This window comes from Coffea arabica, chromosome 1e, assembly GCF_036785885.1.
Source record: "Coffea arabica cultivar ET-39 chromosome 1e, Coffea Arabica ET-39 HiFi, whole genome shotgun sequence".
NCBI classification, from domain to species: domain Eukaryota; kingdom Viridiplantae; phylum Streptophyta; class Magnoliopsida; order Gentianales; family Rubiaceae; genus Coffea; species Coffea arabica.
The window spans coordinates 51,861,500-51,872,446 of record NC_092311.1 but is presented as its reverse complement, the minus strand read 5'-3'; the positions used below and the strand labels follow the sequence as shown (position 1 = coordinate 51,872,446).

The following is a 10,947-nucleotide window of genomic DNA, read 5'->3' as shown; positions in this document are numbered from 1 at the left end:
GAGGAGAAGAAAATTTGTTGTTGAAATCTTGGTCAAAGTTACTCATTGTTCAATTCACCTCTACTGAAACAAAATAAAAATTTGAATATTAGGCAGTCTTTTTGAAAAAAATATTGAATATATCTTGCTAATTTGTAGATGTACCCCCCTTCACTAAAAAAAACTTGTATTTTTGACTGCTAGTTTTGAGAAAAAGCATTAAAACAAGGGAAAATTTTAGAAACCTCCTATGAGGTTTGTCATAATATCACTCAACTCTCTTAAAATTTTTAAAATTTCACTTACCTCTATTATCAACTTGACAAGACTAAATATTCATATCAAAGGTCACAATTTGACAACACTGCCTTTGTTCTTAATAACTATTTAAGCACAAAGCCAAAATAAAATAAAATTTTAAAACCAAAAAATGTAAATTAAAAAATAAATTGCTAGCTAATAATGGTTCACATTTCTTTATATTAGGATCCTGGTGGAATAGCAAATGACGTAGATAAATTAATTTAATCAAGGTCAACAACTTGGGAGGATTTTGGTGAGTAATTAATATCTTGAAAATTTTGTGCATAGTTAAGTTACAATTAAGAAAATCTAGATATATTTTGAGGAATTATGTTTTAATTCATGGTGTAGTTTAAATTGTATTGAAAACTAAAATAATATCTTCATATGTGTGAATTTTTCAAGGTGTAAATTTTATTTTTATCCTAATACAACTAAAATAAATAGTTTTCATCAAAAAATTTAACCTTATTTTTTTTATTATTGTTATAAATTTCATAAGTAGGACAACATAAAGGTAGTATTGAAACAAAAATTTTATCTTTATTGTATTTCCCCTAAAAAGGGTTAAAATGTTACAAGAAATGTCAATTTAAGAAAAGTAAACGAGATTTTAAAAACTTTAGGAGAGTTAAGTGATGTTACGAGAAACCTCGATGGAGGTATATGAAATTATCCCTTAAAAAACACCATTTTTTTATTTTGAATAAAAAATGCAATATCCACACAAAATAACTCAACGCATGGCTGTAATAAAGGTCGGTACAAATGATTTTGGAATTAAGATGTCACACGCATGCGAGTCTACGAGCGCAATTGAGTCAGAGCATCCACCTTTTAAACTTTAATACATCTTATCATTGGGCTGCTCTACGGTCTAGACCAGAGGGAATTTTTAACCGTCCGAATTCTTGAATGAGAAGTGGTCATCTCGTATGGCAGTTGCCCTAAATTATAGTAAATGCTTGTAAAGGCACTAATTATATTATATCAATATAAATTGAAGTGACATTTTGACTTAAAAAAAATCTTGAAGGTTGACCACCGCTTGTGGCTTCCTCTCAAGCTCACAATTTCATGGACAACTCCTCCTCCTCCTCCCGCAGCTTCTAAAGTATCATCGTGGAAGTGTGATGTAAGAAGAAAAAAAAAAAAAAGGATATTATCTTCTCTTCTCTTCTCTCAAACAACATAACATTATAATAATTGTTCTCTTCTCTCCTCTTCTCTCATAATTTATAAGTTTTTCCTTAGTTTCTTTTCTATCCTGAACTCCCAAACTATCAATATGACCACTAATGTATTGTATGGTATCTCACATTTCAATTATTTTTACCATGTTAAAAAAAGATAAATTATTCGTACTTACCTCAAAATCTTTGAGTAGTATATTGCTACATTAGAATTATGTTAATAATTGCAAAATTTCAGTCTGTAGATACATTTACTAGATGTATAACTATGCTTTATACTGACAAAACAAACTACACATAAAATTTCTTTGGTTTTTTATCTGGACATAATAAGCTATCAATGAGAAATATTCTCACAACCCATTTTGATAAAAAAAAAAAAAAAGAAACAAAAAGCAATTTGAAGATAGAAGAATTAAAAGACAAGTTTTGTAACACAAGAGCTAAACCACTTTTACATCTTCAATGGCAAGTTTCGCTAATATGCTCACCTTTTGACCGCAAGAGAAATTAGAGTATACAGCATATGGTTTTGCTGATCTGCAATGGAATTTTCAAAACATTTTTTCCAAGTGAATAATACCCCACGATCGGGTCGGTGCGACTGGGTGCGAATTGCCATAGCCTTGTATCGAAGGCAATCGCGCCAACATATTTAGCACGAATGCGAGAGACAAGACAGTAAAAGGTCGGGTGATTACTGATTACCCCTGGGGTCGCGGATGCACTTTCCTTGAACGGACTCCTTCCTTGCAAGCTAGCCGGGGACAAACGAGAACGGTCCAGGTCCCCTCATCCACTAATGGATGATTCTGACGGTTGCGATCCTTCAACCACTCAGTCTGTAATCTAATAGCCAACGCAGAGTTTGCTCCGGTCAAGAACTAATTCACTTTACCCAAGAGAAGCTGGGTTTTGAATCCAGTCGTCCGGCCCTACGGTTGTTTGCCTTGTCTAAGAAAATTTAGAATTGGAAGTTCGATTAGTCATCTCCAAAAAAAAAAAAAAAAAAAAAAAAAAAGAGGACCAAGTTTGAGTCGAGTTCGAAGTATTTGATACTAGCTACTTGATTTTGACTCGCCAATAGTTCGATCAAAGACTCGACTCGAATTCAATATTAACCGCGTTCGAACTATTTATAAATAAGGTAAATGAGTTAAATTCGAGTAGAAAAAAAATTAAAATTCAAGTACTTGATTGTTTATTATAAAATTATGAAATTCACTAAAAAAAAAATTTTGAGCTTAAAAACTCGTTTGACTTCGATTTGATCGAGTTTGATTAAAGTAAAATAAGTTTAAGCTCGAATTTGTGTAGAATATCACTGTAGAAAGCTTCTTAAATTTGTGTGGTTATGCGGCTTATGCCTAACCACCGAGGCGGCGAGGTACAAGATGTTAGTTAGGTTATGCCTGACCACATTACATGTCCTGGTCAAGTACCTCCCTGTCGTAGTCTCCATAACCAGTACCGATAGTTGAGCAGTTTTTCGATTCCAAGAAAGCTGAAGAAAGTTTTTCGACTTTGGAAGTGTACAATTCTGTTTTTGTTTCTCCTTTTTTCTGGTACTGGTATTTGATAAGAGCTCACTGCAACTGAATACTGGCTATTTCATCATGAATGAATGTAGATCAAATCTTAAATGAAGTTGTGAAGACGTAGAAGGAAAGAAATCAGACAATCGAATTACTCGCTGTTCTTCTTCCATGTTCTATTCTTTTGACTGAGCAATGAATTGTACAAGCATACCTAACCTTTGATAGCCATCTTACAAGTCACGGTGAGATGCCAATTTGGCCCCGTAAGTGCAGAAAGAAATACGAGAGATGTTGTTGCAACACATGGGATTTTATATAGTATTACTTTTTTTTTTAATAAATACAGCCATCACTCTGTTTTTTATTTCATTTATTCTGGATTTGAAACAACTCACTTTAATTAATTATAATTTAGTAGGCCTTCCTGATTGTCCCCCCCCCCCCCCCCCCTAGAGTCAATTGGACTTGTTATGAGGACTTGAAGAAGATGTTTGATAATCCCATTAACTACCTTAAATTACTTAATTAATTGCTCCTTAAAAAAAAAAAGAGCATGTTTGAGGGCTTAGGGTTGTTGTTAATTTCATGGCTTGTTGATGAATTTCTTAAGCTTGAATAATTCCCCGAAACTTCAAGGGAATTGAAGTTGGAATAAGTCTAGAAAATGGAGACCTTCTTTCTTTTCTTTCTACAAATCAACGATCATGTCCCACACACCACCATGAAATCCTTTAAAACAAATGGGGCAAGAGAAGTCAAATAAAAACAGCTTAAAAAATATTTGAAATCTTAACAAATTTATTTTAACTCAATTAAGATGAATTAAAAGGGGTAGTTGTAATTTGCACGCCTAAACTACTCATGATTAATACTGTGCCCCCTAAACTATAAGTTATAGCAACATAGTATCTCACGCTTTATAGTTTATTGTAGACTTTCTCAATAGCCTAAATTAAGTTGGAAACTAGTTAGCCCTTTGCAATTAAAAAGACCATAAGCTCCTTACCTAAGTGAACTGCGCTCGTTGGCCTTTTTTTCAGTAGCCACATAAATGCTTATATTTTTTTAATATTATATTGATATTTATATTACTAGAAAAAAGTAAGAAAGATATTAAATACTCCCTCCGTCCTACTTTGATAGTCTTCGTTCTTTTTTCACACAGTTTAATAAAAAGTAGTTAACTTTGTTGGAACAATCAATTTAGGTAGCCATTTTCCTAAAATACCCTCACATTAATTAGAGTACAACCTTATGGGAACTTGAATTGATGGTAAAAAAAGAATCAACTCTTATTAAATGGGGTAGGTTTATAGCAACAACAACTTACATTGAATAAGGGTATTTTAGAAAACTTAAAATACAACTACATTCTTCAATTGGAAAGTGGACTACAATTTGAGACACACGAAAAAGGAAAACAGGACTATCAAAGTGGGACGGAGGGAGTACAAGAGTATATAAAAACGGGATGGATTGGGTGGTTCGAGAGAAAGAGATAATATAAGTACTATAATGTTTCGAGTTCAAACCCTCTCACTTATATTAAAAAAAAGTTAAAAATTATATATATATATATATATATATATATATATATATATATATATATGGATGCATGTATACGCTGTCGAGTTGCTATGGTGAAAGGAGTACTTCATGTAGTTTAAAAAATAAAAAATAAAAAGTTCTTATTATTTTTATTTTCGAATTTGATTAAGGTAGAGATCTCAAGAATTAGAGATTTTGAATTTAGTCCCCTGCCCTCTCTCCACTTTTTAAAATTCCATCATTCCCCTATTAAAACAAGTTTAAATAAATAAATAATAAAAGAAGGGTTGCATCGTGTTGTAATTTATAGTTTAAGAATAATCTGGGGGTGCTGAGTGCAAATGACAGTAACAACTAACAAGTCTAATAAAGCTAAGGTCTTTCTTAATTTCCACACGAAGATCAAGTGTAGCTTCGTCAAAAGTTCCATGAGTTTTCCTTCTTAGTTTCCACGGTGTGATTCCCATTGAACTTTCGGAGCAAATGCAACAAAAGCAGGGAAAACTCGGATTGAGATATCCACCCACGCTGCCCTGCCCACCACGTTCTTCATGCATTTCATAATGCCAAAGTCCCCACAGGCAGACAAGTGCATTACCGCAAAATCATCGGTGAAGACACACATACCCAAAACCAAGACCAACGCCAAAAACGAAAAAGACTAATACCAACAAGCTTTCGGTAGTTGAACTTGACCCAAAAACGGCACAGCAATTTCGGTTTTTAAAACTTATTTACCATTAAAGTTGCTGGTCAGCGATAAAATTTGAAGGCCATATTGCATTTAAGGCTGCTACCTCCACTCCACTCTATATATACGAGTATCTTGCCAAATTAGCTTATTCGAGTGCAAAGTGGGCTTTAACATCGTTGATTAATTGATCAAGAAAAAAAGGGAAAGAAACAAAGAGAGGGTGAAAAAGAGTTGGTGAGAACTTGGAGGAAGCCAGGAAATGGAGAAAGCTATCTTCAGACAAAAAGTTTTGCTGGAACACCTGCAACCCACTTCTTGCTTTTCTCATCAGCTGACCCATGAAGAATCTTCTTCAATTTCTGTAAGCTTTATAATTCTATTGCTCAAATATATTCTGAAATGAAAATTTTAGATCAATCACGTTATTAATGGATGGTTGTGGCCCGGCCGGGGCTAGAATTTACGTCAAATGGAGGGTGATTGCAATAATTTCATTACCCAAAGAGAAGATTTTTTTTTAGAATAATGACTGTCAACAGTTTGCTTGATGGAATGCTGGAACTAAGTTTAGAAGTTAATTGATGTCTACTGTGTTATGTTACTAGCTAGCATTACCCTGTTATATAGTTGGATGTTGGGACGATGGTATTTTGCTGTGTTATTTCAACGGCAGTTGAAACAAGTAAAGAACTTTCTTATTTAAAGAGTATGGATTGCTTCATGCTATTCTGCCAAAGCAATCACTTCTAAGCTAGTGCGCGAATCATAAGTTTTTGCTTATTTTACGCAAGATTGCAATTAGAATTGGTAGCATAACTTTTGATGTGATCCAACTTCATAATATGATAATCAATCCGTGGCTTTCAAGCTAAAGAACATCTCTTAAATCTGTGCTCAAGACTTTGTTTTAGATTCTTCTAGACAAGTTTTCGTTTGGGGGAACTAAACTGTATCACAGACTTTCCTATGATCATCATTTGTCTATTACCCTGAACTTGCAGTCATGACACAATATTGTACTTTTCGATTCTCATACCTTTTTTTTTTTTGTATAATTTATTTTGGGATACTCGACTAGCCTTCAATTTGTCTGGCCGGGGATAGTGCTGCTTACCAGAGGACAGCTGCTTTTGGAGATGACGTAGTCATTGTAGCGTAAGTTACTTGCAGTCAAGATTGTTTTGTCTCATTTTGTGCCAAATGGCTCTTCTACCGTCAGTTTGATAACCACAAGTCATGTTCTACAGGGCATATCGGACTGCGATATGCAAATCAAAACGTGGTGGCTTCAAAGATACCCTTGCGGATGATTTACTCGCTCCAGTTCTGAAGGTCAGTTGCAGAACAGATTTTCATGTTGTTCAAGGTCACAGCTCTAAGTGATTTTGGTTAGAATATTGTAGCAGCCAAAAAGGTTTTAAGTTTTTAAAACAGAAATGTATTTTCTGAATAATAATTTAGATTAACAATAAATAAGTGTCTTATTTGGAACGTCTCATGCTTAGATTTCTTTGTCTTTGCTTCTTAAGTCAGCTGCCCATTCTTGTTCTATCTTCTATTATTATAGCATTTGTTATCCACTTCTATATTTGGAACTTCTCATTCAACAATTATAGTGTATCATCCTACATTTATCATTCATTGTAGGCCTTGATCGACAAGACAAATATTAACCCAAGTGAGGTGGGGGATATAGTTGTGGGCACTGTTGTAGCTCCAGGTTCACAAAGAGCAACTGAATGCAGGATGGCTGCATTCTATGCTGGTTTTCCTGGTAAATAGTTCATTCTTTTTCCTTTTGTGTTTAATTTGTTGTCTGGATGAGTGGACATGTGATGCTTTGATTTTAGTTGGCAACCAGGAAGAGAAACAATATTGCTGAATATAAGTTGTACGAATATTTATAGTAGCAGCCTTCTAAATTGGAATCGTTTTATGATTGGTTTAAGAGGATAAACTAAATGAAATGGACATTCTATTTCTGTTATAAGTCCTTTCTAACAGATACGGGAAATAATTCCTTTTGCTGGTTATTGTCTGCATTTATCTTCAATGTCCTTTACTTGCAAGTTGTGGTTGTCTCTTGTATAATTTTGTACCTTTTTGCAGAAACTGTGCCCATCAGAACTGTCAATAGACAATGCTCTTCTGGCCTCCAGGCAGTTGCTGATGTTGCTGCATGCATTAAAGCTGGTTTCTACGACATAGGTAAAAAAAAAATTACCTTTTGAAATAATAACTGGTGATAGTTTTATTCAAATTTCTTGTTTAATTCTTTCCCATGCAGGGATTGGGGCTGGGTTAGAGTCAATGACCACTAATTCCAATGTTAGCATCCAACAAGCTAATCCACGAGTAAGCTCAGCTCTACTCTACTCTTTACTTTTTGGAACAGATCTTCTGATTTGTGAAGTAGCATCCTCAACTGGAGATATTTGTATGACAGGTTGACTCTTTGCCACAAGCCCGGGACTGTCTTCTCCCTATGGGCATTACTTCTGAAAATGTTGCAGAGCGGTATGGGGTAACACGGCAAGAACAAGACCAGGCTGCTGTAAGTCATGGACCTTTCTATTTATTATCTTCTGATGCATGATTTGGTGGGAGAAAATTTTTTGAACTCCTAATATTGCAACAATAGGTTATGTCTCACAAGCGTGCTGCTGCAGCAACTGCATCTGGTAAATTTAAAGACGAAATCATCCCAGTTTTCACCAAGGTAGACTCATCTTTGAAAGTGAAGCCTATCTTTTTATTGTTGTTAATGTAGCCCACATAGAAAAGAATATGAAGCCCAAATGTAAGTCCTCCGTTTCGAATGCTTTCTAACTGAGATTACCATGAAAGATCAAGGACCCTAAAAATGGAGAGGAGAAGCCAGTTACAGTTTCAGTGGATGATGGCATTCGGCCAAGCACAAACTTGACAGATCTGGCAAAGTTGAAACCTGCGTTCAAGAAAGATGGAACTACAACTGCTGGTACTCAAGTACTGTTTAGCTCTAGTGGACATTAGACACTGCCAAGTGCCTTCATATCTTCATGCTTTTATTGAAGTCTGTTTGAACAAGTATACCATTTGTAGGGAATGCTAGTCAGATAAGTGATGGAGCAGGTGCAGTTCTTCTGATGAAAAGGAGTCTAGCAATGGAAAAGGGGCTTCCAATTCTTGGAATATTCAGGTATGCATGTTGTGGCAAGCTGGTATACCTTCTTATAGATGTTTTTTCAACTTTTTATAGAGAACTGGCATGTACCTCGGCAGTTAATTTTATCGAGCTACTATTTTTTGTAAGCTGGTATAGCTTTAATGATAATCCTTTCTTAGTTCTCAATTTTTGTTAACCACCTTTATACTCCTTGACATATCCTTAATCTGATGACATTTTTGACTCTTGATCTATAAAGAGTGAGAGGATGTCATGGGCCTTATTTGTAGTACTAGATGTATATCAACCGCATTGTATTTAGAAACTTCCCTGTACACCTTGTTTGGATGTATTGGGTTGTTTTCTGGTACAAAGAATCCACTCATTACCAACTGATAAGAAACTTTTACCAGATTTATGTTTCAATTAAAAGCACAAAGGTCCTTTCAAATGTCTCATTGGATACAAAAAGGTTGAAACTTTGAAAAAAAAAGGTACCAAACTCATAAATACATTAGTTTAATTTTTATTATATCTGGCCAATCTTTTGAATGCTTAATGTAGCTTGCCCACCTTATATGCCCACTATTTTGAAGTCCTTTTGAAGATATGTATTTAGCTTGGCTAACAAATCCTGTAACTCTTGTGATTTTATCAATTACTTACCTGTGGCTGCTTATGCTAAATCTATGATCTTCACCCACTAAAGTTATCATGTTTATCTGATGTTCTTATTTTCCAAAGGAATTAGTCTGGACTGAAGGTTTGTCGTTTCTCCTGGAACTAATCGTTATTGCAATAGGCCATGCTATGTTCAATTGAAACTTACTGACAAGTTAATTTACTCATGAAATTCCACAACAAGCAGAGAGACTGATTTAAGAGTCATAAAAGAATTGGAGGCACTTGGCTACCATAACAATGTATATTTAGTATGATTAAGCTAGATTAAATATTTTTCTATACACAAAAGCACATTAAATTAGCATTTGGTGATTCCTGAGACAGGTCAATTCCTTCTCTCTGCGGAAGCAGCTACAGTCATTTCTGAATGACGAAAGAATGATGTTTTCTGAGATGCGAATAAAATGCTTGGCATAATGCATTATTCTAATCAAGAGTTAGGAATGTTGAGCATGCCTGAATTGCTCTCAAGAGTAGACATCAACTGGCTGTTGCTTCTCATGCAGGAGCTTCTCCGTTGCTGGAGTGGACCCTGCAGTGATGGGAATAGGTCCAGCAGTTGCAATTCCAGCTGCGGCAAAGTCTGCTGGTCTTGAGGTTGATGACATCGATCTGTTTGAAATAAATGAGGTACTTGATTTGTTTACAGGCATTTTAACTGTGCTTGGTTAATGGAAATTTTCACCTTAAATTAGATTCATTGAACTCCGCAGGCGTTTGCATCGCAATACGTATATTGCTGCAAGAAACTGGAGCTTGACATGGAAAAAGTTAATGTGAATGGAGGGGCAATGGCTCTTGGACATCCTTTGGGGGCTACAGGTAAAGTCTGCATCTCTAATTGGATCAGTTCTGACACTTCTGCATGTCTCCCTGAATTTCTGTGAAACGCACCAATCTGCACAATTGCCAGAATCATAATAACGGATTGCAAATTTTGTTAGGCGCTCGTTGTGTTGCAACTTTATTACATGAGATGAAGCGAAGGGGCAGGGACTGCCGTTTTGGTGTGATTTCCATGTGCATAGGTCCCTCCCTACATTCTCTCCATTACTGTGTTATATACCTTCTTCTACTTCATTGTTACTAAAGAGGATCGATCATGTAGTCAATAGATAGTCTTCTGGTAGACAATCTTTACCAATCTTTTCTCTGCTTTGCATGTCTAGGTTCTGGAATGGGGGCTGCCGGTGTATTTGAGAGAGGTGATTCAACAGATGATCTTTGCAATGCTCGACCGGTCAGCAAAGTTAATCTTTTATCCAAAGATGTCAAATGAACATCTTTGTTTCTTGATGCTTTTGCGGCATTTGAAGCATGGTAATAAAATACGATGCTATCTTCTGTTGACAGCAAATTGTAACGACATGCGATACATTATGGTAATTTTTTTTTTTAAAAATTCGTAAAAGGAAGCATTTCTACATGTTACATGAGATCCTTCCAGCTAGTTTGGGAGTTTTTTTAAGGGGTGGGAGAAGAGGAGAACAATTCTAAATTTTGTTTGGTGTTTATAAAATTTTTAAAAAAAAAATTGAAATAATTTGTCCATGAACAACAACATATTAGTAGCGGTCAATCGCCGGCGGTCGACAGTGAAGAGGGAAAGAAGCAAAGACACGAATATGAAGAAGATGACACTTGTGACTGCTCAAAAAATGCACACAAAGTAAATCAAAGAATAAAGGATGGCGTTTTAGGTCCCTTTTGAATATCATATCTACTACTGCAGTAAAATTCATCGTTGGATGATGATGAAAGAAATATTATTGACTCTCAAATTAAACATGATTAAATATTTAAAGCTTAAATTAGTAGTATCTTTAACGAGAGGAGATGCGAGTTAAAGTCATTTTTGAC

At 35.2% G+C, this 10,947-nt stretch overlaps 1 protein-coding gene across 1 annotated transcript; it reads left to right on the top strand.

Annotated features, from left to right (window-relative positions):
* The first annotated feature begins 5,383 nt into the window (after nt 1-5,383).
* On the top strand, nt 5,384-10,518 carry LOC140013398 (3-ketoacyl CoA thiolase 1, peroxisomal-like). The gene is made up of 14 exons (XM_072062670.1): nt 5,384-5,616; nt 6,334-6,410; nt 6,503-6,587; nt 6,903-7,029; nt 7,365-7,463; nt 7,543-7,610; nt 7,702-7,809; nt 7,897-7,974; nt 8,103-8,235; nt 8,340-8,436; nt 9,594-9,717; nt 9,801-9,909; nt 10,032-10,115; nt 10,257-10,518. Exons 1-14 carry the CDS (start codon nt 5,515-5,517, stop codon nt 10,364-10,366), a joined length of 1,401 nt encoding a protein of 466 aa, XP_071918771.1. The 5' UTR covers nt 5,384-5,514; the 3' UTR covers nt 10,367-10,518.
* The last annotated feature ends 429 nt before the right edge of the window (nt 10,519-10,947 follow it).